Source organism: Ambystoma mexicanum, chromosome 11 (genome assembly GCF_040938575.1).
Source record: "Ambystoma mexicanum isolate Mex_15411 chromosome 11, UKY_AmexF1_1, whole genome shotgun sequence".
NCBI lineage: Eukaryota > Metazoa > Chordata > Amphibia > Caudata > Ambystomatidae > Ambystoma > Ambystoma mexicanum.
The window spans coordinates 574,093,525-574,121,446 of NC_090934.1; the positions used below are offsets into that span (position 1 = coordinate 574,093,525).

Consider the following 27,922-nt stretch of genomic DNA (forward strand, 5'->3'; position numbering starts at 1 on the left):
CTCCTGGGAATCCACTAATCTGGTTTTAGGCCCCAACACGGCACTGAAACGGTGCTGATTGATCACAAAACCCAGATCGACGAACTCAAGGACAAGGGGAATACTGCCTTCCTACTTCTCCTTGATCTTTCAGCCGCCTTCGATCTGGTGGACCATAAAGTATATTATGCAATCACCTAGACTCGGCTGCTTACTTTTCACAGGATGCCATAGCATGAATCCAATCCTTTCTGAGCAACAGGACCACGAGAGTCTTTTCACCATCAGCGGCAGCAGGCCCCATTCCTATTACATGTGGTGTGCCGCAGGGCTCCTGCGTTTCACCTACAATGTACAATATATTTACTAAGCCCCTATTCGATGATCTGGACCATCTGGGTGTCACCTACACTAATTATGCAGATGATACTCAGATTCCCATACCACTTACCAGGGATTATGACAAGGATGTGTAAATAAAATCTCTCTCATCATCCAAGCATGGATGGCCGCCCACGGTCTATGCTTGAATGACAAAACCGAGCTCCTCATTTTGGGGACCACATTCTACCTCAATAAACTCTTCCCCAAATATACCTCCTTTAACATTGATGGCAACATGATTAAAAGTTGCAAAACTCTAGGTTTCTACCAAGACTCTACCCTCACATTTGTCAAACAGATCAATGCCATGGCCTCAGCCTCTGCTTACACCTGCGAGTTTATCAGAACCGGTAAACCTTTTCTATCCAAGGATAGCTGCACCATATTGGCCAGAGCCCCAATTCTGTCCAAGTTGGACGATTGCAATTCCTTGTACTTGGGCGCTAGTAAGTACATACTTAACAAGATCCAAATTCTCAAGAACAATGCTCTGAGAACGGCACAGGGCATTGCCAAAAAAGAACATATCTGAGAAGCAAGGAGACAGAACAAATGGCTATCCATCAACGACAAAATCCTACTCAAAACTGCTTAGTTAACCCATAAATGCCTGAACAATGCTGCCCCTCTCTACCTGGTGGAGAGAATTAACAGAAAATCTACTAGCCGACCCACCAGGATGGCTAATACAAATTGTCTAGTCGTATCGTAGCTAGGTTTAAATTGAGAGCAGCTTCCCGGTCAAAGCAGCACAGTTATGGGACTCCCTCCCCTCATATCTGAGGGCAGATCAAACCTTTCGCAACTTCAGACAAAACATTAATTGGCTTAGAGGAAACGACCCCTAACACACCATAATGACTGTTCTTCCCATGCACACATCATAGCATTGCCCTTAGATCTAATTGTATATAGATACTCCTAATGTTTAATATGTTGTATATTAACACTGTAATGTATGTAATTATATATTGTTTGCTCCCCTTGTATGCATTTATCTGGTATACAGCTCCCTAATTGTAATTTACCTGTATTGTTTTGAACTTTGTACACACTGTTGTAACTTGTGTAACTAAGCTGAAAGTATTCATATATCCTGCTGTACTCTGTGCCCTGATACCCCCGCGCCTGGTGCGCCTTACAAATTAATAAAACAAACATCCATCCATCCATCCAGTTCAATTACGGATTCCTCACAGGGGTCAGTTTGTTGTACTTTAGGAATCTTGAATGAAGGCTGCCATTCTCCCTGTGAAATCTGTTTATGTTTGATGGGTTGTTTATTTATATTAACTACAAATGAAGACATCTTATCCATGGTACATTCAAATCTATGTTCAGTCCAGGGGCCACTAGATGAGGTATCCTTGAGAGGGAAGACTTTTCTCATGTTGCTGTGTGCGACTTCCTCTGAAGTGCCTCCGACAATGGGGAGGTTACTCCTGTATATTCCGATTTTTCAGTGTTAATAGGCACAGAACCAGACTGTTCCCGGGGTTGCACGGACTGATTTAGTGACTGTACAGGAATGGTAGGCGTGGAACCACTTTTACTCGGCGTCTAGTCGTATTTTGTAACATGCTCCAAAGTTCAAGCACTGGGCACAGAGGTTTCATTTATTTATTGTTTGCTTGTTAGACGCTTATACAATAAGAATATACTGTTTCAAAGCGCCCACAGGGCACGGAGGGAGGATAAATAATGATAACAATATTAAAAGCAGAGGGGGAAGAGGGATGAACCGACTATGCCTTGTGAGTATTCAGAACGTGCAAGTGCAGAAATTAAGAGGGAAGAGGGGGTAAGTTCTGGGGAGAGCGAGCTCGTGGGTGAGCCATGGACGAAGTGCTAGGAATGTTGAGTGCTACACGGCCTGGGCCACAGGAGGTGTAAGTGCGAGTCTCCAGAGCGGAGGGTGTGCAGATGCAAAGTGCTGTGGATAGACTGGAGCTGTGAACAATTGGTTTGGGAGGTCAAGGCCCCGAAGATGCATAAGAGCCAAGGAAACCGATCCAGCAACTGTGGGCTTAGCGAAGGAGGGAAGGAGGAGTAAGATGAGTCTTAAGGTGTTCCGGAATTTGAGAAGATCCTGCTCAAGGCACAGGGGAGGCTATTCCAAAGGGGGGAGCCCACAGAGGAAACTGAACGACCCCATGCCCTCTTTTTAGCAAAACGCTTTAAACACACAGAGTTGGTGCCAGAGGAGCGAAGTAGTCTTGAGGGAGAGTATTTAGTGATAAAGGTTAAGATAGTGTGGTCCCCAGGCCCAGACAGCTTTGTGAATGATGCAGGGGGATTTGAATTTAATCTGTGCAGCAACCGGGAGCTAGTGAAGACTTCTTAGTGCAGGAGAGATGCCGTCCCTGGGATTAAGGCCAAGGATAACTCTTGCTGCCCTATTCTGGATAAGCTGAAGGGGTCAGAGAGTGGAAGAAGGTTCAGGAGGAGGCTATTACAGTAGACAAGTCTAGAGAGAACTAGGGCTTGAGTCACATTGAATCTCTGAGGGGAAAGTGAGAAAAGGTAGAATTCCTTTGAGAAGGAGGAGCTAGTTGGACTTCTTGGTAATGTCCTGAGTGTGTGAGAGGTTGAGAGAGAGGAGGCGAAGATGACTCCAACGTTCTTGCTTCAGTTGAAGGAGCAGGGGGAGAGCCCAAGGAGTGAGGCCACAGTGAGGGGAAGAAAGAGGGAGCAGGGGCCCCAATGGGAAGGATCTCAGTTTTACAGACATTGAGGCAGAGATCATTGGGGGCACAGCAGGACTGGATGGCAGATAGGCAGTCAGGGATGATGGAGGGTGCTAGAGGGATCAGCAGGGAGTCTGAAGAGCTGTGCGTCGTCTGCGTTACACTGAAAGTTGGAGAAGGGGGAGAAGAGGTGTGCAAGGAGAGCAAGGTAGATGTTAAAGAGCCAGGGAGAGAGAATAGAGCCTATGGAGACACCACAAGTGGAGATAGAAGTAGGAGAGACTAGGCCCAGGATGACTTGGGAAGAGCGGTTAGTGAGGAAAGAGGACAGCCAATCCAGTGCCCGTTACGAGATACCAAGTGTATCGTGGAGCCTTTGTTGGAGGATGGAATGGTTAACTGTGTCAAATGCAGAGGAGAGATCAAGAAGGATAAGGACAGCTGGGGAGTTGGAGTCCAGAGATGCAAGCAGTTCTTGGCAGGTGTTCAGAAGAGCATGTTCTGTGTCGGTGGATGATCGGAATCCAGATTGATGGTCATGGAAGACACCAACAAGTTCAGTGTGTGAGTTAAGTTGGGGCAAGGCCAGCTTCTCAAGGTTTTTTCAGGTGTGGACGCACAAGGGAGTGCTTAACCCTTTAAGTGCCATTGTTTCCCCCCCCCCCTCAGTGCGACAGGTTTTTATTTAAAATCGCGGTACCCACCGCAAAACCCGCCCAACATTTCCCCCGTCATTAACCCCTTAAGTGCCACCGATGAGCCGGCTCGTCGGTGGCAACCTGGAGCGTTTTTTACCGACGAGCCGGCTCGTCGGTGGCATTTAAGAGGTTAAGGGGGAGAGGAAAGATCCAGTGATAAAAGAGTGATTGCAGAAATCAGCAAGAGCAGGGGCGAGACAGCCCAAGTTATCATTGATGGTCCTGGATGAGCAAGGGGAGACCTATTTAAAAGAGAACTTCCTCAGGTGTGACAGGAGAGGAAAAGGAGGAAGGTGGAGGGAGGGGTGGGGATTGTGGGATGGGTATTGGAGTGTAGAATGGGAGGTCAGAATGTCCTGAGTTTTGGTGGAAAAATGTAAGGCCACTGAATTGCAGAGGGCCTGGGAAAGAGGAGGAGGATGCGGAGGGGTTGGGTAGTTCCCTGCAGATTTTGAAAAGTTCAGCCGAGTTATTGGATATGTGGGAGATCCATGCCTGAATGTGGGAAAACATTTTTTTGCACAGATGGCAAATCTTTATTGCCTTTGGAGCAGGCGGCAGGCCAGTTTTTCAGAGGATGTGCCTTTCTACTGCCCTGCATTTTCGTTTCAGGGCTGCAAGTTTGGTGTTGTACCAAGTGTTAAGCTTTGAGGCAGGTTTCAGACAGATCCTCATGACCGGGGCAAGAATGTCAAGAGTGTTGGTGATGGAAAGATGGAGGTTGCTGAGGGCAGAGTCAGGAAGAGTCCGATGTGGGGGAAGGAGGCGTGAAGGTGGAGGCAAAGGAAGCCAAAGTCACTCGTTTCATTGGGTGGGTGTTTGTGAACGAGATTGATGAGACTTTTGGGGAAGCATTGAGGGGAGCCAATGGGACCCAGATGGGAGAGAGTGGTCAGGCCAGGAGAGAGGGGTGACTTAATGGCGGTCGGGGGGGGGGGGGTCAGAGTGAGACAAGCTGTGTAGGTTGACCCAGAAGGGAGAATGGAAAGGGAAAGCAAGGAGTAGAGGTCAGTATATAGAGCGGTTTCAGTGCCAGGGGAATCCAGTTGAATGTTGAAATCACCCAGGAGAAGGTTAGAAGTGTAAGAAAGTAAAGAAGAGCAGAAGTGAGCCCATTCAGAGAGGAATAGGGAGGCGGCGCCTGGAGGCCGTTAGATGGTAGCAATGGTCATGGTGGAGGTGGGAGAGGTGACCAATTTGCAAACCAGACTTACGAAAGAGAGATAGGTCTGGGTAGGTAAGATGGAAGCAGGAACCCGCTCAGGGCAAATTAAGGCAACCCCCTACACCCTGCCAGTGCGGTGAGTTTGAGGCTTAGAGATGATCTTGAAGCAGTCAGGGAGGAGGAAGTCAACGACAGTGACTGAGCTGGCACTGAACCAAGTCTCAGTAAGAGCGAAAATGTCGAGGTCAATGTCTTCAAGAAGGAGACAGATGTCAGAGGAGTGTTTGTTGGCAGAGCAGGGGTTAAGAGTCAGCAGGTGAAGGTGGTCAGTGGTTTTGAAGGTTTTCTGAAGTGGGGTACAGGGGCGTGGTACACCATTCAGAGGAGGAGGAGATGCAGACAGAGGAATGAAATTAATAAGAGAAGGCAAGATGCGGTCAAAGAGAAGGAGGTTGGATTGTGGGCCCTGAACCAGAATGGTGCCAGTGTGATAGACATTAATTAAGCAACGAAGGGGATGCAAAGCCAGCCAAGAGGACTTCCCACTAGGTGCTGCCGTAAATAGAGGAGTGTGAGGAGGGAGAGAGAGTGGAGAAGAGATGGGGGTCCAGAGATCAGGAGAGGGGACAGAGAAAAGGATATCAGTGAAGACTTATTTAGAGGAAGCACTGACCGGTGTCTGCAATGGGAAGTCCAGGGTTGGCACTCAGGATATCTTTTTTGTGCTTTTTCCTGCTGGATGTGAAGAGAGATGGTGCATATCTGATAGCATAGCAGTTAGATAATATAGGAGAGATGAAGAGAGCCATGGGAGGGCAGAGGTTTTAGACAAAGAATGAGGGAGGAGAGTACTGCACAGTTCTGGCAAAACTCACAAGGAGGCCTAGCAGATTGAGTCAGAGAATAAGTCAAATCAAGCAGGAATAGAATTACATTGGAAGAGTGGCCAAGAGATGTAAAAATAACTATACATAAATACAATTATTATTTTTCATTTTTTTTTTAAATGGAGACAGAAAACAATGCAGATGGTTAACAGGAAAGAAAAAACACCCAAATTCGACTTTAAATGCAAACCCCAAATTCGACTATAGATGAAGGCAGCAAATACTGCAATGCCGATGGTATGATACTATAGGATATGGCATTTATAATGTGCCTATACACAAGTGTTTCAAAACACGACGAGGCAAGGGGAGAGGGGGCAAAGGGAAGACAGACAACAATCTTACTAGGCCAGGTCAGATCACGCATGGGAAGGGGAAAAGTGCGGGGGAGGGGAGTGGGGAAAAGTGCAGTACATGGGATAAATAGAATAAATAAAACAAGTAAAAAGTACGGCCAGCTGGTGGCAAGTATAAGGGTAAGTGCAGACATCAGTTGTCAAGTGCTGGTAGGCGGGACTGTAGGGATACAGAAAAACAGTGCCCAAGTGCGGGAATTGCCAGGGAGGCAGTGCAGGTGTTCTACTGGCGGGGGAGGGGACCTGGGCCAGAGATCAGAGGGTGGCCAGGTAACCAGTGCAGTTTCAATTTCAGTCAGGAATACAGCAGGGGGGGGGGAGGAGGAGGAGGATATAAAGCAGAAGCATACGAGGAAGTTTTCTAGGTGCTTCTGGAACCGGAGATGGTTCTCCAAGTTTCAGGGAGGGAGGGAGGCTGTTCCACAGGGAGGCCCCAGCAGAAGGAAGGTCTAGCACCAACTCAATGCTCGGCGAAGCGACTGACCCTGAGGGAGTTGAAGGCGGATGAGCGAAGTACTCGATAAGGAAGATATTTAGGAAGAGAGTTGAAGGTATTGAGACCCCATGCCCCAAAAGGCCTTGTGGACAACGCAAAGGGTTTTGAACATAATCCTCGCAGCCACTGGGAGCCAGTGCAGAGATTTCAGTCCAGGAGAGATTCGATGCCTGGGCTTGAGGCCAAGGACCAGTCTTGCAGTCCTGTTCTGGGTGAGTTGCAGAGGGCGGAGAGTAGAAGCAGGAAGATTTAGAAAGAGGCTGTTGCAATAGTCCAGCCTAGAGAGAACCAGCGCTCTGGAGACAGAAGCTCTGGTGCAAAAGAAAGCAGAAACACACAAATTCGACTTTAAATACACACACCAAATTCACAGGCAGCAAACAGTGCAATGCAGATGGTTCCTCAGTATTGCTGAATACAAATGAGAGTAATAAATGCAGTGAAAGGAATTATATTTTTAAGGTGATGATGGAGGAGGTGAGCAGCACTGAAAATGCCTCAGGAATGTTAGATGTGGAGGTCAGCCCAACTCACAAACATGACTGCAGGGATCATGGGTGGCAGAAAGTAAGTAGAAGTGCAGGAATTAGTCTGGGTGGAGGATCATCGTTAGAGACGTAGATCTCTGGCACTCCAGACCCTCCTTGGCCTGGACAGGCACAGAAAGGAGCCTTACTGGGTGGGCCTTTGTGGTGTGGGCCGGTTTGCAACTGCGGTGCTCCAGATTGGAGGAAGTAACAAAGGGCTGCCCAATCACAGAGGCAGCAGCCATACAGTCAGATGTTCTCTCACTACGAGGAGGGGGCCATTTTTAAATGGACTTAGTGCAAAAGGGAACAAAGGCAATTCGGTGCCGATTAAAGAGGCATCTTTACAGTGACATGATTTAAAAATGCATAAGAGGGTCACAGGGCTCCAGGATGGCTTATAGGGTGCCAAGCTGCCTGCTCAAGGGCTAGGTTCCGCAACCGGTTTGCCACTTTGACGGGTGTGTCGAAATATGTGGATGGGGGTGTGTGTAGTTTGTGTTTAGTATGTGGTGGCGTCTCTTGGCCTCTACCGACCCCTTCGTACGTTTAATATGTTGGCCCATATCGCCAGAGCATCCTTCCATAGCGTGGTACACCTAACTTTCAGAGCTGGGGATGGGTACTACTGTTTCCCGGGTCGGATGTCTACATGGCGTCACTTACGGCATAGAGACAGTCTTGCTCTACCTCCGATTCCTCTGCAGTGTTCTCCGGTGATGCTTCAGCTTGCACCATAGCGCTTTGACCATCAGTCTTTAAGAGCTTTCGGCCGATAAGCTTAGACGCTCAGCACCTAGTTTCCTGGTGGTCACGAGGGAGAATGGTTACACACACTGTGCATCCTTCCAGAGAAACTTTCGAATGCAAGGTGGACAACATTTAAATGGAGTCTTCTCCATTATAAGTGCCGGAATTCTTAACAATGAAGATTAATGGGAAATATGAATGGAAGAATTCTCCAAGAAAATTTGGGAAAATGTTATGAGCTCCCGCCCCCACTCTCTCTACTATGTAGGCCGAAGCCTGCAGGTAGGCTGTTAATAAGGTTCTTAGATCTCTGGACAGTAGGAAGGTCTCATGAGATCCGTTGGATGTGACAAGCATGGAACAATCGTGGGGAGTATCTCCATCTTCTTAAAAGGATATATTTTTACTTGGTTTCTGTGAGGAGCCAGGAATGAGACTTGGACACAAGGGGTTAATGTTTTGGCTAAAGACTTATTAAAGAAAAGGGGGGTTGGGGAAATGCCTCTGTCCCTGCTTTAGAGGTGCTGCCCTATCAAAAAGCAAAACTAAGGGTCTGTCAAAGTCACAATGTCCAAAACAAAACTGTCCCATGTCCAAAGTTCAATTATGGCCCTCACACTTTAACAAAATAAACTCCAAGGTACAAAGGGTAAGTTCCCCGTCTTCAAGAGTTCACAAATGTTCAAAGTTCAACATAAGAGTTCAAAATCCAACAAAAAGGTTTTTCCTCATGACAAACATTCACAGTTCTAGGAAGAACCTCCTTCCCGAAGTTCTTTGCATTCAACCTCCAGTTTCAAAAGAATCACCAAGTTTCCAAGAGGACTTACTCTCTCCCCTTAGAGCGTTCAAACGTAGCTTAAGGATCTTGCTCCATTCCCCAAGGTTTCTCTTTACTTCTAGTTTCAAAAAGCATCTTCACCCCCCAGGACCTTTCCTTCACAGTTCATAATGTTATTGTATTCCTTTATCTTCTTCGGTTATTAACGTCACAACCATAGCTCAAGGTTTCCAAGACATGATTTTCCTTTGAGCCACATCATTATAGTTCATACATAGCTTTTCCTTTTCACAGTTTATACAACAGACATTTGTCTTCACCTGGTATTCTGCCAGGACTTGTATATGTATATCTAAAACATTCAACGCTTTGTAGTATTATGGAAAAATTACTCTTCCCCTGGTTTTTTACAGGCTGGGTTCACCAACCTGCCCTTGTCACTTGTCTTGACAAAAGTTCACAAGGCCAAAGTGATATTTTCTTCCCAAATCATCTCAGATGCTTTGTCTTCCCCATCATGTATTTTGCGTTCCTTGCCAATTACGAGTTTAGTCTAATGTATATTGCTCTAGTTCTATTTTTTAGTAACAGCATCAGCGCGCCGGTAACTCGTTCACTTCTCCTGGGCTTACCAGTTTCCTTTAGCGTCAACTGTTCCCCGTCTTTTTCATAGAATTGGCTTGCTGGGCGCCGTCTAAGCGCAACCTTGCCACCATGGCCCTCTCCTCGATGCAGTTCCCACAGCATTTCCCTTGCTCGCAGTAAATAGACAGCACCTTTTCCTTGCGATGTGGTGAGTTCGGGTCAGTGCCTCTGTGTTCTGCCGCAGTGCATCTTCCCCCAGCGTGGTGTTCAGCTGCGTTATCGATTGGCCGGCAGACTTGCGTCTGCAGCACTCTACGTTCCAGCTATGTCTCCCTCTCTCCGGTCTCTAATGGGCCTTGCGCCTGCAGGGTAAGGAAACAAACTCTCCTACCAGTCTGGTGAACTCAATAGACTGGGAGCCCCGGCTATCTCCTCCGCTCCATAGACTGACGGGCCTCACCCCAGCTTGGTAAGGGAATGAGCTCTCCTGCCAGCATAGAAAACTCTTGACTGAGCTCCAGCTTTCCTCCACAGCTGGCTGGTTCGCTTTCCCTCCCTCTGCTGGCCCAGCCTCTCCTGGAGTCTGTGCAGGCTCAGCAGACTGAGCCCCAGCTCTCCTGGTCAGCTGGGCAGCTCATTCTCCTGCTGGGCCAGTATCTCCTCCTTGCCTTTGTCAGGGATTCCACTGCCTCCCAGTGGTTGTCCAAGGAGGGCTTCTCTCACTCTTCGAGTCTTTCCTTGCTTTTATATTGGCTCTGGACAATAGGATTTGGGGAAAGCCTAGACCGCCGATAGTGGTTCTTATTAAGAGTAATCATCATTGCCCCTCACCTCTTTCTCATCTCAGTTGTTGGAAAGAGACTAGACTGCCGACAGTGGTTCCCATTAAAAGCGTTCATCATTCTTCTCCGTCGTCACAGTACTGAGAAAGTGGTCTTCATTGACGTGACGTCCCATTACTTTTTAAGGGAATGGTAAGAGGGGTACAATTTATGAGTCTATTTGGCGAAGGATTGTTATTAGTCTTATAAGACAGTGGTTTAAGGTCCTTTGACTGGCAGGAATACCGCTTACCATCTAGCAAGTCCACTTTACTCCCATTAGGATTGTCTCACCAACATTGTCCTCCCTCTAGCGGCCACCCCCAGGGTCAGGTTCAGGTAGCAGCTGCCCTTCCCTGGCCATATGGGAAGAGGCTCTCCGAGGGCAAAGGGTGGCGACATCGCTAGATTCATGGCATTTCCTTGGGTATTTGCCAGTAAAACAGAGGTGCCTCGTTATCCACTCAACCAGGAGTTCCTCTTATTGGTGTGAAAGGGAAAGAGATCAGCTTCTTAATGGCTCACTGGCATTCATTCCTTATGCTGTGGTAGCTTTAAGGTTATGTTTAGGTCCAATGTTAAAAAAAAAGATCAATCTGCAGGCACCACAGCAAGAATTCTGAGGTTTATCAATAGCATTGGAAGGAGCCAAAAACTTGACTGAACTACAACTCTTGGACACAGACTGCTTGTTCCTAGTACTTGAAGCATGGAAGCATACCAGCTTCAGCAGATCATCCACACCTTCGTAGAACTTTTTCCGGTGGCTCTTCAGGCATTCCAGTTGCCTGCAGAAGCTATTGAGCCATCAGCACCACTATTTCCCAACAAGACAGCTGCACTACAATAGCAGACCCAAGGTATTAAAGTCAGTCAAACACTGCAGGAAAATTGGCCTCAGGAGCATATATTTTTCAGGCAATTAAAATCTGGTATGTGACTTCCATTCATACGGAAAACTCATAATTGAGCAGATACAGAAACCTAGGCAACCCTAAGCTACTGACACCAGAATGTGGAACCCAAACTATCTGGTTGACATTAGACACTACCAGTGTTCCTAACCATCGCTAAAACTAGCAGAGATGTTTGCAGAAACCCTCATGCCTACCTGTGGGCGAGTTCCTCTCACCCCCTGAAAACGAGTTGACAAACCATCCTTTATTGCTGTAGAAACTATTCTCTCCTCGGACAGATGTCTTCTTTAGTAAAGAGGCACACTGTTCGAAACAGGATATTTTTGTATCCATTCTGGAACTAATTGCAGACATGAATAACGGGTTCTTCAAATTCCCTTTGCCTGGATCGCAAAATCTAGTGATTAACGGAACAGCAAATGCCCATGCTAATCTTGCTGGGTCTTGTGCATAAAGGTTAATAAAAGATTCATCGTCTCTGTTCTGGTCGGTACAGGAATTCCAAACTAACCTGCAGCTCTTAATCTGTTAAATGTGATGTTTAGGGATACTATGAGTGGGGTATGTGGATGAATAACATGCCTTCATTCAGTGGTGGAGCTTGGGTGCCCCTCTCAGGCCCTTAATGCCCCAGTGGACCCTCCCCTTCCTGTTACTTTGCCAAGCTCCAGTTGCAATTGACTCTGGACAATGTAGGGTGTATTTCACTGCATGCTGGGGCTTCAGAAGAGTGGATTGACATTGGCGCTGCTCCAATAGTTATACGCCCAATCCTTGGCCTTGTATATGTTCCTCTTCTGCCCTCCAGCTTCTTGAATCCCCCAACCCAAACAGAACTGTCAAGATACAAAATGTACTTTGAACTAGGCTAAAAAAGTGTCTGTTGGTTTTCATCTACACGCAAAAGAGGATGAAGGGATGAACACGTGTGAGTGCATGTGTTAGGTCGGTAGGGGTGCACTTGGAGGATGAATTTTTTCTGTGGGGCGCTGGCAAGGCATATATTGTGGGATCAATCATGAGTTTTACAGAGGCAAAGCTGGCATATATTTGGGCACATGAAGCATGAAAAATGGTATAAGGCCACACTGGCCAATCTTTTGTACATAGGCAATAATTGGATATATTGTGGGCACCACTATGAAAGGTTCACAGGGGGATATATTTTGGTACAGGCATCAGCAACATGTAGGATTCTCTTGTGCTGTTGGATGACTTGGCATCTGAAACCAAGTTAGATGTGTCTTCCTTGTTACACCCATCATGCACACCACTTCAGAGAAATTTTAATACACTGCCAATGGAAAAAAATTATAATCATTCACCTATGGCCGTTAAACATTTATAATGGACGTTTCATCCCAGCATTCCCTGCCTCTATGGCACAAAAAGCTGAATCTACCACTATCACCTGCTCTTTTGGTGGTAGTAACAACTGTCAAATGTTTCCAGATCCTCCTCATACTGAGGCGCCTGACCCTTTTCTTCCTTAAACCTGAAAGATCATATTTTTATTAAACCTCTTCTAATTGTAAATATCTCACTGAATTTCTTTTTAGGAATTCAGTCATCAGATCTCTTAAAGTATGCAACGATACAGGCAAAGCCTCAAATCACTCTTCACTCTGCAGATTAATATTGAGGACAGAACTGCTCCTCCAAAGATCATCATCTTTCAGTAGCCACAGTAAATGGATAAGAGGGTGTTGCCCCGACATAAGCTTCCTTGACAGTGGTTTGAATATGAGTTGGATAAGATTAGTCACTGTGGCTTTCTTTTGTGACATTTTGTGGTGTGATCTACTATCAGCAGACATCTTCTCAAGAGTGAAGTTTCACAATGATGTGGCAGTAGTAGCTTAAATTGAGAAAATAAACACGGTTTTTAACATGGATGCAATTGCTGACATCTTAGGTTCAAATATTTTAGACACAAACCTCACAAGCACTCCCATCTATTGTATGCTATTGCATCAATGGCATACAAGTACCACAATTGTATTAAAATAGCATTTGCTTCAGTATCCTGTTAAGGGATGGCCTATTTATGTTACAGAGTATGCGTATTACAAATTATGTCAAGGCACCACTACAAATATATAAGAGGTATGGAGGGACCAAAAGATACAAAGTACATAAAACTGATGAGACAATCATTATCCATTTAGTTTGAATTCATAATGATATATGTACCACAAAAAAACCTACAAAAAGTAAATTTTCTCAATTTTAGAGAAAACAATAGTGGCCCCCCCAATACCTTTAGAAAGCATGCAGAATATAGAAAGTTGAGAATAAAGGCAAAGTTATCTGGCGACCATCGCCATATACCACACAATTATTTTCAAAATAGAAAAACCAATCCAATATACAACCTAAAAGATTAAACTATTTCAACCATAAGGACTCAAGCACTAGAAAAGTGGAAGCAAAAACGGAATACATTGGGGCATAGCAATGGAAGGAGAAACGGGACTTCTTTAACATTGTGAATATGCACGCATTTACAATTGTTGTATTGCTATAAAAAATACAACTTGTTTCTGGATACCAACTTTAAAACATTAAAACATGAAATTAAGTATGTACTTGTCAGGGTGAGCCACATTCTTTACTCCCAAGTGAAAATTACAACTAATGCTTACTTAACACAAGTGTTATCCCAGGCACAGGATCCAGAACAGATAGCAAATTAACCAGCTGAGCACACTTTGGGTAATCCTCAGAATAGAAGGATAAATAACTAATTAAGTTGTGCGTTTCTGTAGACTTTGAACATTCACACTGGTAACATCACTACCAATTTAGAAACATACTCCACCTTATCCTCCAGTGATGCCATTCTCTCCTTAAGGTGAAGCTGAAGCCTTTCATTGGATTCAGATAGCAGTTTGTCAACGGTGTCCGACAAACGTTTGTTGTGTTCTTCATTCATTTTTTCTCTTTGTCTAGCCTGGAGGGTTTCAAAAATGAAAAAAATGAATGACAAGAATACGTTGAAGCAAAATGACTTTATATATTATTATATACATTATTTTGAAGATTGTGTTCTTGTGGGTTGAGAAGTCATTTTAAAAGTCAAATTAGATTAAAAGAAATCCAAAAAACAATAAACAATCCACTCCCTAGAAGGACAAATGGTACAAGCACCCTAATGCATACTATAACAAAATGTTTAAAAGTCAGGCTAGTTTAAAGCTGGTTTACGATTATTAAACTACAGTGTTAAAAACCAACTGTCACTTAAATGGAAATAGTCATTCTCGCAAGAGTTAAAAACATTAATTAAAAAAAACAGGAAAACAGTTGAGATCACAAACACCACCTCCAACTCCCCATCAAAAAATGCCTTATTGAAAAGGAAATGGGGAACAATGGGTGCCAGTCAGACATACCAAGTTGACAGTCACATCTCTGATGAAATGCATCCCAAAACAAATCCAAAGTGTACAAGTTAATGTTAAGAAAGTGTCTTTTATTTCAGCCCTTTACTAGTCATGAAATGGTGATTGGTAAAGGCAGGTTCGCAATAATATGAATGCACTTACTTTACTCAATATATCAGCGTAGTGACTAATTTACTCCTATAGCCCATAGTCCCATTTCCTCCATACTGTATGGGCGTCCCTAGCTAGGGACGGGAGAAGGAACCTTTCTCACCAGAAAAATCATCTTCCCCTTTAACTTTAGATGCGCTCCCCTGAATCCGCCCACTTGCGCCACTCAGTCCTTTGACGTGTCGACAATATTACCATGGCCTAATCACACCCGTTTTATTAGGGGAGAGGATGGTGGGACGTATGGAGGAAAGGGGACTGTGGACTAGGAGTATGTTAGTCACTACGGTGAGTAACTTCTAATTACTCCTATGTCCCGTCCATTTTCCTCCATACTGTATGGGCGATTACAACAGAATGTAGCCCCAGGGTGGAGAGTTGCCCCTCTTAAGAAAACAAGTTCCTTAAGACCGCCTGACCAAATGCCACGTCCGACTTGGAGCTGGCATCCAAGCAGTAGTGCTTGCAGAAGGCCAAGGGCGTAGCCCATGTCGCCGCCTTGCTGATAACCTGCCACGGCACATGCGTTTGGAACGCAACCGCTGTGGCCTTAGCTCTGATTGCATGGGCATGCACGTTTGCTGGAAGAGGTTTGTGATGCCCCTTGTACGCCTCCTTGATGGCCGTAACCATCCACCTTGCTATGGAAGCCTGACAGCCGGCTTTGACCACCTCCCCCCCCGAAGGTGGCAGAGCGTCTGGTTTGCAGAAGCTCTTAGTTCTGTCCAGGTAGAATTTTAGAGCACGTCTGACATCTGGACAGTGCAGTACCCTCCGAGCGTCATCCTTAGGGTCCGCAAAGAAAGTTGGTAGCACTATCTCCTCATTTAGGTGAAAAGAGGAGACAACCTTAAGTAAGAATGTGGGGTGAGTTCTAGGCACAACCTTGTCCTTATGAAAACATAGTAGAAGGCTCTGAAGCCACCAGGACCTGGATTTCACTGATCCGGTGTGCCGAGGTGAGGCCCATCAGGAGGGCTGTCTTAACTGACTAGCCGGATGTACCACGGACACCATAAATTGGAATGGTTTTCATGCCAGGGCGCCCAAGACCACGTTGAGGTCCCTCACAGGGTGTGGTTTCTTGGGAGGGTAAAGCCTGGTCAGGCCCGCCAAGTGTCTTTTAAACACGGGATTAGAGGATGACAACACCTCCTCCTCAGAGTTCCTGTAGGCTGCAATGGTCGCCAGATAGGTGCAGCATGTGTCTACCTGCACCCCTGAGTGTCCGATGTGTGCCGAGAAGGATAGCACATAGTCTAACGTGCAGGTCAAGGGAGCTATCTCTCTTGTTTCTGCCCAGTGACAAAACATGGTCCACTTGCTTTTGTATTGGCTCCTGGTAGCATCGCTCCTAGCCCCCTGTATAATCTCTAGGTTGGCTTGTAACAACTGCAGATGCCTCAGGGTGACTTGCTCAGAAACCATGTTGTGAGCCGGGGTGGATGACCGTCTTCCCCCCCACCGCTGCAAGAGTAGGTGTGCCGCCCAGAGGAAGGTGCACCTGGGCATGATCTGACAGGCCGAGTAGTTCCAAGAACCATGGTCTTGCAGGCCACCACAGAGCTATCAGGATGATATGGAAGCGCCGGGTCTCCCTGATCTTGCAGATTACCCTGTGAACCAGGGGGGTCAGAGGGAAGGCATATGCGTTCATGCCATCCCACTGGATCTGCATGGCGTCGCCCATGGAGCCCGAGCCTGTCCCTGCTAGTAAGCAAACTGGGGGCACTACCTGTTGTACCAGGTGGCGAAGAGGTCCACCTGAGGATGACCCCCACCTGTGAAAAATCCCCTGAAGGACCTGCTCGTTCAACTGCCATTTGTAGTTGTCTGCACCCATCCTGCTGAACCTGTACACCTACAGGTTGGAGTCCCCCGGGAGGTGTATTGCTGTCGTTTAGCAGAGCCCACTCCCAAATGTCTACTTCTAGAGCGCAGAGGAGAGGGGACCTGCTGCCACCCTGCTTGTGGATTTAATACATGCTGGTGGAGCCGTCGGTCTGAATAAGGATCGCCTTGCCGCTGATCATCGGGAGGAAGGCTTTGAGAGCGAGCCAGATGGCCAACTCGAGTCAGTTGATGTAGGCCACCTGCTCCCGACAGGACCAAACCCCATGGACTCTGTGGCTGCCCAAGGTAGCTCCCCAGCCCTCTAGGGAGGGCTCTGTGGTGATGGTGAACTAAGGCACCGGTTGACGGAAGGGCCTGCCTATCCGCAGGTTGCAGTCCATGCTCCACCAGACTAGGTCCTGGTGGAGATGATGCAGGATGCTGACCATCTGCGCCTGGGAACCCTTGTCCTGGCTCCAGGAGGCTGCAAAGCGCCTCATCCTGAGCCTTGTATGGGGCACAGCGAGGAGACATGCCACCATGATGCCAAGTAGGTGTTGGTAACACCACACCGATGTCACTGCTCTACTGAGAAAATGCCTGTGGTCCTCTTGATGGCTGTGATCTTGTCCTCGGAGGGGAAAATCCTATCAGAGCTCGTATTTCAGATAAGGCCCAGGAATGGACTCCGCGTGGGCTCCAGCTGAAACTTCTTGAGATTGATGGAAAATCACAGATCGTGTAGTGTATTCATGAGGGCGGAGGCAGTGTGGTGGAATGCCTCCGGAGACCTTGCCCTGATGAGCCAGTCATCTATGTATGGATAGCCATGGTGACCATGGGCCCTGAGGAGGGCTGCCACTGCGTTCATCAGTCTTGTAAAGACCCTGGGGGCCGAATTTAGGGCAAAGGCTAGAAACCTTGTATTGGAAATGAAAACCGATGATCCTGAACCTCAGAAAGGACCGATGGGGCTGCCAGATCGCAACATGTAGGTAGGCATCCTTCAGATCCAGGGAGCACATCCAGTCTCCCGCACACAATGTCTCCGCTATAATCGCTGGGGTAACCATCTCAAACTTTTGAAGAGGAAGGGAAAGGTTCAAGGTGGAGAGGTCCAACGCAACTCTCAGGCCAGTCTGGTTCTTCTTGTGTATGGCGGAAATCTGTGAATAGAAACCCAGACCCCGCTGGGAGGCTGGGATTTCCTCCACTGCCCAACTCTCTACGAGCGTGCAAACTTCCACCAACAGAGTTGCTGTCCCAATCTGTGGGTGTGGAGGGGAGGAGAGAGGAGGAGGAGGGATAGGGAGCCAGAAGCCTGTGGATACTACTGAGAGGGTCAATGAACCTTGCCCGCCAGCGTTGAGAGTGAAGGACAAGCTTGCCCTGACCTGAGACTCGTGGATCCGGAGGTCTGTGTAATGCCTTTTTGCCCTCTGAGGCTGGGGAGGAGGGGACTGAAAAAAGCCCTTGTGTGCCTCAGTTCATAGTGATAGTAGCGGAAAAAAAAACGTCGACAAACAAAAGTTTCTAAACAAAAGCATCGAAAGTAAAAGCTATGACATCAGCTAGAAAGCATGTAAAAAGTAATTCCGTCGAAACAAAAGCTTTGTACATATTAATTTATTATACTCTGTACAACATGAGAGGATTAATTGTCCCGATAAAATGTGCACATTATGAATGGGGGTCCCCCGCAACCCCGCCACCAACCCTCGAAACCTCCTCCACGAACACACAAAACCAGATAGTACTTGCAATGCCGATCAAGTAAGGGTTAAAACACTAAACTGACGAGTAAAGAACCTTATGTAAACACTGACACACAGCTGACAGTTGACAGTTGAAAACAAACTGCCAGTGTGTGAGAGAACCGGAGAGCGAAGACACCTGCTAAAACGAACATCGTACTGCATGACAGAAAACATATAGGTAAAAGGAATGAGTAATGACAAAGAAATGTAAAATGAAAAATATGACCTAAGACAGACATGGAAACAAAATTAACCAGCAATTTCGATATTTCAGATACGTGATGAGTGCCACGATCGAGTATGTGAAGTCGCATATGTGAGGAAACCAGTTAGTATATGAAGGCTATACGTACAGTCGTGAAATGGTACGCAAAGAAAAAACGTACCGGAAGTGTACAGAGTACCACAAGACAAAGTGTACGGGAAGAGCAATTACTGAAGGGGAGAACATAAGAAGCAGCGGAGAGCACAATCATATGCCCGACAATACTGTTATACTGAAAAAAAAAAAGACTAAACGAAATAAAGAGAAATGCTGAGGCACACCAAAATGAGGCAAGTGGATCGGTAATAAGCTGAACATGTGAAAAAAATCCTGCTACATGTAGGGGCTCAGATGCCAGATACCAAACCTATCCAACGTAGCATTAACAGAAAAAAAACTAAAAGAAAACCTATCAATGGCACCGCGAACATATGCAAAAATAGAAATTCCGGAAATATTTTTAAAAAACTGAAAAGGGAGAACAGTTTCTCTTCGTAACAATAGAAACAAAACAAGAAAAAATACTAATATTTACAACAAATGACAATTTATTACACCTTGGAAATTCAACAGTATGGCATGGCGACGCAATCTTTAAAGCATGTCCTCACCCGTTTCAACAGTTTTACAGTGTACATGGCAGCAAAAACGAGACAGTAATACCGCTGGTATATGTATTAATGCCGAATAAAACTGAAGAATTGTACAGATGTATATTTGGGAAACTAAAGGAAGCTATTGCAGATAAAAGCCTAAAACAGTAGTAATGGACTTCAAACACGGACAAATGAAAGCATTTAAATCAATATACCCCGACACAAATATCCAAGGATGTTTTTTTCATTTTGGCCAGGCCATTTGGCGTAAAATACAAAAATTGGGACTGCAATATAAATATATGGAGAACAGCGAATTTCAGAACAACATTAAACAAATATTTGCATTAGCATTTGTTAAAGAGGAACAGGTAATTACATATTGCGAAAAACTAATTGACATAGAATACTTCAAAATAAATGAACAGTTTACAGACTTACTAGACTACGTAGAAAGCACCTGAGTAGGGCAACTAACACGAAATGGAACAAGGAGAAAAGCAAAAGATGCAATTTCAGTATGGAACTGCTACCTAGCAGTGAAAGAAAACAGAGCAAGAACCAACAACATTCTGGAAGGGTGGCACAGCAGAATAAACAAACATTTTAACATAAACAACCCAAATCTATGGCATTTTATAAAGCACCTAAAAATGGAACAATCGGCACAAGAATTTAAAACAGCTCAAACAATTTCAAAGGAACATACCCATACAAAAAAAAAATACAGAGATTATGAGGAACGTATATTGACTATAGTCAACAGATTTGAAACAATGGATGCTATAAACTATTTACAAGCACTGTCATATAACCTAAAATGTTGGAAAAAAAGTAAATGCTCACCAAAAAGACCAAGATTCAGAATAATCCATAATCCGCACCAGGAAATCGCCAGAAAAATCCAATTTATCCATAGTTATCCAATCCAAGGAATACAGAATACAGAATCCGCGCAAAAAACCAACCATCAAAGAAAGAAAAAAAAATCCATTCAGTATTAGAAAAAAACACTCCTATATCCAACAAAATAAAAATCCAATCCACAATGCCAACTCCAAAGTCCAAAAGAAAAAACAATCCAAGAACCCAAAATCCGAAAAAAATAAAATCCAGGAAAGCAGCAAATTAAAAAAAAAAAAAACATGATCCACTCCACGATGCAGCATCAGCATTCCAAGAAAAAGGGCAACATCCAACGAAAAAACAATACAAAAACAATCCAAGTTGAAGAAAAAAGGATGCAAAAAAACAGGATAGCGCTCCAGCAGAAGCGCCCAACGCAAAGAAATGAACCGGCAAAATGGCATCCAGGCACGCATTACGTAAACGTCACACATTGCACGTTGAACTACAACATACAAAAACAGAAAATCAATGACAATCCAAAAAATGACATAATGGCGCCATCTACTGGTCAAATAACATAACACATGTAAGTTAGGAAAAGTTAGTAAAGAAAATGTATACTTAGAAATTAAATAAAATAAAAAATGTTATTAAACTTAAAATATTTGAAAACAAAAATTGTTAAGAAATAAACCAACACGATTTTTTTTAACTATATGCCTCCCTGAATTTTTATAACCACAGACCATAATTTAGATATAGTCGAAAAATGTTCACAAAAATGACTACTTGAAAAAATGACCATTAGAAAAAATGTATTCTCAAAAATTGCATTAGAAAGTTTTGGTTTCGAAGAAATGACGGGATACCGTGTGCCGCCTTGCATTGTTTGCGCCTATGCTGGCTCTGGTATCTGTCCAGTTGCCTGGACCGTTTCTCCTGGAAGCCCCTGAAACATCTGAAAGACAGATTTGTTTAAGCGCTGCTGCATCTGGTTATATGCCTTGGGGGTGGCCTTAGTGAGGACCGATAAGGATTTGGCAGTCAGAACGGTTCTTCTTATCAAGTTCCTTATCCGTAACAATTTTGGCTTCAGCCAGCCCAGCCTTGAAGCTCGCCTGGCTCTGCACAGGGACTTCAGGAAGGAAATGAGTGATCACTCGCCAAAACATCTGGTTGACAGCAGCCAGCATGGCATCAGCGTTGGACTGACGAATATGCAGAGAAGCGTTGGAATAGATTCTTTCTGTTTGCTTTCAGGATCTTCTCCTCCTTACCCAGGAGTGCAGAGGCTGATGTAGCCGAGGACAATTGTGGCTAGGAGCAGAGTGAAGTTGCAGCGATCCCCGAGGAGTGTGGCTGGGGATGTGCCGACAGCAAGAGGGGGGTCCCCCTCCATTTGCCTAAACTTGGCATAGAGGCGCCTGTTGGTAGGCTGTGTAGCATGAGGTTTTAGCCATTCTTTTTTGGCAAGCGCCACCACGTCCTTTTGAATTGGAATCCCTGTTTTAGCCATGGGGCGTAGAGTGAGAACCTCTGCCAAGACCCCCCGCCTCTGGTTGTTCCACCTCAGGCTGTGGGAGCCCCAAGAACTCTGCCAGGCCTGCAAGCCGTTCATGAAAGGCCTTGGCCGATGAGGGCGTGTCGGGGTCCCCCTCCTCATCCGTGTCCAGCAGTGTGTCCTGTTGGTCCGGTGCCGCTGGAGGAGTGCTGTGGCGTACTGACAGTCCCCGGAGGCTGCTATGGTAGCGGATACAGGGCTGCTGTGACTAGCAGAGGCATGGGACCCGGTGATGTGGGGACTGGCGCAGGCAGCTGGAGCTGCATTGGACCCAGAGGCGCTGGACCCAAGGGCGGGGTGGCCATGGGTGCTAGCGACAGTAGCGGAGGGAGCATGTCCCTGATAACATCCTTGAGGATGATGCCCATCTGTGGAGACCTCATGAGAGTCAGGAGTTTTTAAAAAAAAACCTGCCTTCACAGGTCTGCGGAGTGCTTGTTGAAGTGGGCATGAGGCCCTGAGGTTGCCGAGACCTGGGCACACTTGCTGTATGCGGGGTGTATCTGCCGTGCGCTGCTGAAGCATATGCCGTGGGCCATGTGCTAGGCGTTGACCAGTCCCACCTGGAAACTCGTTCCCCTGGCTGGTCCCCAAAGGGGGATGGTGTCGGGCGAGCCATCATTTTGTCTGGACCGGGGGCCATTTTGTCGGCTGCATGCCACGTGCCTGTGCCGTGGCGCTTGCCACGTTGGGCCAGTCGTCCTGGACTCTTGGTGGTTGAGGCCTACCCTGCACCTCAGGACGGGGCCTGGTAGGCAGAGCGCCATTGGCTGTGGCACCGGTAGTGCTGTGTACAGGTGCCCCCCTCAGACATCTGTTCGGTATTAGGGCCAAGCCCCTCGGGATGACACCCGGTAATAGAACCTTGCGGTCCTGCATCAAAGTCACCGGTAGGATCTCATGACCCCTCGGCCTGATGGCCGGTAGCTGAAGCAGCTTCGGTACCTATACTGGTACAAGAACCAGATAGGGCCCTCCTGCTCGTGCGCTTCCTCGGGAAGGAGTCGCCTTTGCGGGGTGCAGATGAAAACCGTGCCCCTACTGACTGCCTGGTCTTGTGCTTGAAGAATTCCTTCAAGTCCTCTGGAGGCGACCTTCCGAAAAGCTCCCTCCACCTGGCTAGTCTGTTCTTCAGAACACGTGGTGTCAGAGCTTCGCACGCGGTGCAGCCATCCCAGCCATGGTCGGGGCCAAGACAGCGGAGGGAGAGCGCGTGGAGGTCGGACGTAGAGAAGAGACCCTCGCAGGCTGGACACCTGCTGAAGCCCGCTGCAACATGCACCGGGGAGGACAGAGGTACCAGATTAAAGACCTGAAAAAAGAAGACAAAAAAGAAGACAAAAGTACTTCATCGGTGAAGAGCGTGTGGAATTACTAGGTCCGAGGCCTAAGCCAGGAGTCCGTTCCCATTGACGCAGAAAAGAGGACTGTGGAGTGGCACTGGTGGGTGAGACAGGGGCGTGCATGCTCCCAGGACCGCTGCCCCGCACGCATCTCAATTTAAAGGGGAAGATAATTTTTCTGGTGAAAAAGGTTCCATCTTCCATCCCTAGCGAGGGACGCCCATACGGTATGGAGGAAAGGGGACAGGACGTAGGAGTACAGAAGCAATAACTACCTAACAAATGCTTCAATATACTGTAATGAGGCAGAAAAAGCTATTTTTCAATGTGATATGGCATTTATAATGCACCTGTAAGCGTTTCTAGGCGCCACAAGATAAGGGAGGAGAAGACAAATTATCCTACTAGGCAAGGGGAGAGGGAGTGGGGTGCAAGGGAGAGGACAGGATGATGTGCAATCAGGGTGGTATGGCTCTGAAAAGTGCAGCCAGCCAAAGAGGCTTAGGTAAGTGCAAGTAGGCAGGCGGCTGTAGGGGTTACATTCACAGCCCCTAACAACGAGATAGGTCAGGAGGCAGTGCAAAGGAGGACTGGTCATGAGACTTTGAGGGAACAAAGCAACCAGTCGACGCAGTGGACAGGCAAGTTAACAAGGAAGTGAGAGAAGAGAAAAGGAGGGTCTTGAGCTGCTTTTGGAACTTCGGGTGGTCTGACTCAAGCCTGAGTGGGGCTGGAAGGCCGTTCCAGATGGAGGCACCTGCAGATGAGAGAGATCTACCCAAACACTCTGCTTGGTAAAGCGTCTGTCTCTCAGAGTTGGAGGTAGCCGAGCGAAGGTCTCTAGAAGGAAGGCATTTTGGAAGAGAGTTGGATGTAGTGCTGGCCCCGGCCCCAGAAAGCCTTATGGAAAATGCCTTGAACTTGATCCTTGCAGCCACTGGGAGCCAGTGGAGAGATTTCAGGGCTGGAAAGAAACGGTCCCTGCACTTGAGGCCAAGGATAATTCTCAAAGTCCTGTTCTGGATTAGTTGCAGGGGGCGAAGAGTAGAGGTAGGAAGATGGAGAAAGTCGGTTGCAGAAGTCCAGCCTGGAGAGAGGCTGAGGGACGCCTGAAAGAGAGCCGAGTATCACCTGTATAACAAAGTTAGAAGAGAAGGTGGAGTTCAGATAGGCCGGAGGGGCCAGACACATTGAATGGCAAGAATAAAGCCCTGGGGGACGCCACATGTGGAGAGAGGTGGTGGAGAAAAAGGAGCCAAGTTGGACCTGGGACGGACAGTCCAGGAGGAAGGGGGTCAGCCACGCCAGGGCCTGATCCACGATGCCCATGTTCACACAGAGTCTGTTGATCAGGGTGGTGTGATTGACCATGTCGAAGGGCAGAGGAAAGGTCAAGGAGGATGAGGAAAGAGGGGGAGCTGGAGTCAAGGTTAGAGAGCAGATCTTGATGGGTGTTCAGGAGAGCAGTTTTCGTGCCTTTGGCTGCTCTGAAGCCAGACTGCTGGTCATGGAGGCAGCCAACAGATTCAGTGTGAAGGCTAGGCTGGGAGATGACCAGCTTTTCCAAGAGTTTGCACAGGAAAGGGGTGATAGAATTTGGGCAATAGTTTGCCGGAAATGTAGGATTAGCAGAAGGCTTTTTTAGGAGATGATGCCCAAGGGAGTGCTTGAGGAGAGAGGGTAAAGATCCAGTTGCGAAGGAGTGATTGCAGAAATCGGCCAAGGCTAGATTGAAGGTGGCAACCTGGTCCTTGATGGTTCTGGAGGAGCAGGGGAGCAGCTGTTTGAACGAGACTTTCATCGGACTTTGTCTAGAGACATCGTCAGGTGTAGTCAGAGCGAAGGAGGAAAAAGGAAGAGGAGAGAGAGAGAGGCGGCCAAATGAGGCCTAAGAGAGGTAGCGCAAAAGTAAGAGAAGAGTGAGGACAGGATCTCCAGAGTTTTAGTGGTGAAATGAGAGGCCAGAGCCATACAGAGAGCCTGCGACGGAACAGGAGAGGTGGAGAATGCAGTAGGAATGGCCAGCGCTTTTTAGATTTTAATGAGTGCCCGTGTTGTTAGAGGCCGCTGAGATGCATGCTTGGAAATGGACCCTCTTCTTGGAGAGGACGGAGAGTCTCTATTGTCTTGGGAGCAGGCGGCTGGCCAGTTTGTCAGAGAATGCGCCCGAAGCCCTCCACTTCCTCTCAGCCACCTTGCACTTGCATTTCAGGATGGCAAGGTCTGAGTCGTACCAAGAGTTGCACTTGGAGGTAGGCTTCAGACGGATTCTCATGACAGGGGCAAGGATGTCCATTGTATTGAAGATAGAAAGAAGCAGGTTAGAGAGGGCTGTGTCAGAGTGCGAGTCAGCCGCAGGAGGAGGAGCAGAGCAAGCAGAGGCAAAAGCGTCCACCGATATTTGCTTCATGGGCCGAATGACCAAGAAGGAAGGTGGCAGTGCTGGGGTAGGCGTGGGGAGCAGAAAGTGGTTCGTCCCAGAGAGAGGAGTGGTGAGAGGGTTAAAGAGGGGGATATCTGAGGAGATGAGAACATCCAAGGTGTGTCCAGCAGAGTGGGTCGGATCAGAGGGTAGGATGGAGAGGATCGCATATGCTACGGAAGAGCCCAGAGGAGGGATTAGAAGCATACAGGTGGATGATGAGGTCTCGTCGGAGAAGTTTTGAGAGGTCGAGGCAAGAAGGGAAGAATAGAGGTCAGCACATTATGAGGGGAAGAGGGTGGCCTGGCCAGGTGGCCTGCATATGGTGGTCACAGAGAGAGGCCAGGAGAAAGAGCATGCAGACTAGGCATTCAAAGGAGGAGTAGGTCTGCATAGGAATGACCGAAGAAGGGACCCATTCCGGAAAGATCAGGGCCAAGCCACCTCTGGGCCGGTTGGTTCTGGGCTCAGAGTATCTTGCAGCCTCAGGGAGGAAAGTGTCAAAACATGCGACAGATCTGGCCATGAACCATGTCTTCGAAACGGCAGCTGTCCGAGGAGTGTTTGGCAGCAGAGCGAGAGTTTGGACTAGCTACGTGGAGCAGGTTGCCACATTCGAAAGACTTCTGGAGTGGGGTGCAGGAGTGAGGTACACCCAGCAGAGGCAGTAGAAGGGTGCGAGAGTGGGCAGAGGCAGTAGGCAGAAGGGGGCAGAGGGGCCAGAGCAGAGGAGGAGGTGGGTGCCTGAGAGGCAGTGGAGGGAGAAGATCAGAAGAGCCAGAGGTGTTAGGAGTGGCAGGAGAAGGGCGGAAATTGATGAGACGTGGGAGACGCCTATCAAGGAGGAGATTGGTCTGAGAGCCGTGGACCATGATAACATTTAGGTAGACATTAATGATGGTCTTGGGGGAGTAAAAGGGGGCCACTAGGAACTTGCACCGGGTGCCGCCATTAATGAGAAAGGAGGAGAAAGGAGAGAGCATGGAGACCATATGAGGGGTCCATAGGTCTGTAGAGCGAACAACAAAGGATGTCGGTGAGAGTGTCAGGAGGAAGTGCTGATGTGGGTATCGGCGATAGGGAGGCCTGGGTTGGAGACCAGGATGTCCTAACATTTTCCTTCCACACTTAGTGAGAGGGATAGGATAGGAGTGTAGCAGTTTGAGAAGATGAGAGGGATTCACTATAGAGGATGTGAGGAGGCAAGAGAGTGAGGGAGGAAAAGCAGCACAGCCCACAGTTGCGACCACAGGAAGCACCAGAGGGGGTGGGCTCAAACAGGAAGAGGCACACAGAAGGAAGCAAGCAGACAACACACCACAGGGGAACTCCGGGGCAGTGAGGACATAAGTCAGGGGGGGAGGGGCAGAGGATGGTGCACTGCAAAAAACACAAATTCGACTTTCCTAAAAGGAGAGGGAAAAGGCCTAAATTTAACAATAAAAGACAAGAATGAAGCTTTCCCGGACAGATGTGAGAGATGGCCAAACAAAATAGTGCAATGAGATGCTTAAGGGTGGTGCGATGAGAATAATAAGAGTAAATGGAGGGTGGGTCAGTTAAGTTGGGGGCAGTGATTGCTGTCCCCCTGACCACACCGCACCTACATGGTTAGGTGCAGCAGGTTGACTGCTGCAGGCTTCATGCTGGCACCTCTGGAGCTGCTACTGCGGGGGCTGAAACAGGCAGTGGGGCTGCCCTGGGAGCAAGAATTAAGTAGGGCCTAGTACCCAATCAGGACCTAGGATGGGCTGAGGGAGCAGGAGGAAGAAACAAGGGCTGGGCAGGTAAAGGAACGAGTCAGTGAGGCAGCGGATGTTACACACACACATTGGAGCGCTGGACCTCAAAGATGCTGCTCACCCTCACAAGAGCACAAAAAGTGTGGCTGGGGCAGTTGGTTGCAAGGCCTTGTGTCTGGGAGTGATGGGGCAGAGCGAGCGGGGCAGGGGCAGAGCGAGCGGGGCAGGGGCAGAACACAAAAGGGGGTGGCTGGGGCAGTACAATATAATTAGTAGAGAACGAACATACGAACCTGAGAAACAAAATACCAATTCTTTCCGCTTATAAAAATATATGGACTTCACTGGCACCGTCAAATGTATAGGTTTGTGATTTTGCATTCAGATATTTGGTGGGATTAGTTAAGGAAAGGTTGTCGAGGTCACATGATATAGAACACTGATCACTCTAAAGCCTTTACGATGGATGCCCATAACAGAATTGACTGTCAGAAGGGAATAAGGCAAGCACCCCAGAACCCGAGCTATTTCATATTCTAGGGGAAAAGTGTCTACTTTAAATGATGGGGTGTGGGATTGAATTTTCAGAGCAACATGCATCACAAAGAAAGAAGTACTTGAGGGCTGGGGAAGTCGGAGTAAGTCTTTTACGGATGACTGGATGCTTAATATGCAGCTGCAATCCCAATACGAGAGAGATACGTTAAAAAACGTTACTATACATATTAAATAATTGAGCATTTGGGCCTCAGATACATGTATGAAACTGGACCATCTGCAAGTCAGTATTTGTTTAAATAGGTCTGTTTTATATTGCATGCTCAAAACAGGAGGTTTGGTATATTGTCACTGATTTCTAGTCAGTGAAGGCATGTATTTATACTGGTTAACATTACCCATATAGGTTTTGCATTTGTATACACAAAAGCATCAAATCTTCTGATTACGCCTGATCTTTCCAATT

The 27,922-nt window shown here is 47.2% G+C and overlaps 1 protein-coding gene across 15 annotated transcripts in view; it reads right to left on the bottom strand.

Annotated features, from left to right (window-relative positions):
* PPFIA1 (PTPRF interacting protein alpha 1) overlaps positions 1–27,922 on the bottom strand; it is a 1,842,515-nt gene that overhangs the window by 932,423 nt on the left and 882,170 nt on the right. For all 15 annotated transcript variants that reach the window (XM_069623437.1, XM_069623430.1, XM_069623431.1 and 12 more), the window contains one exon: positions 13,855–13,986. In XM_069623437.1, coding sequence (XP_069479538.1) covers positions 13,855–13,986 — 132 coding nt within the window. The remainder of the gene's footprint in view (positions 1–13,854; positions 13,987–27,922) is intronic.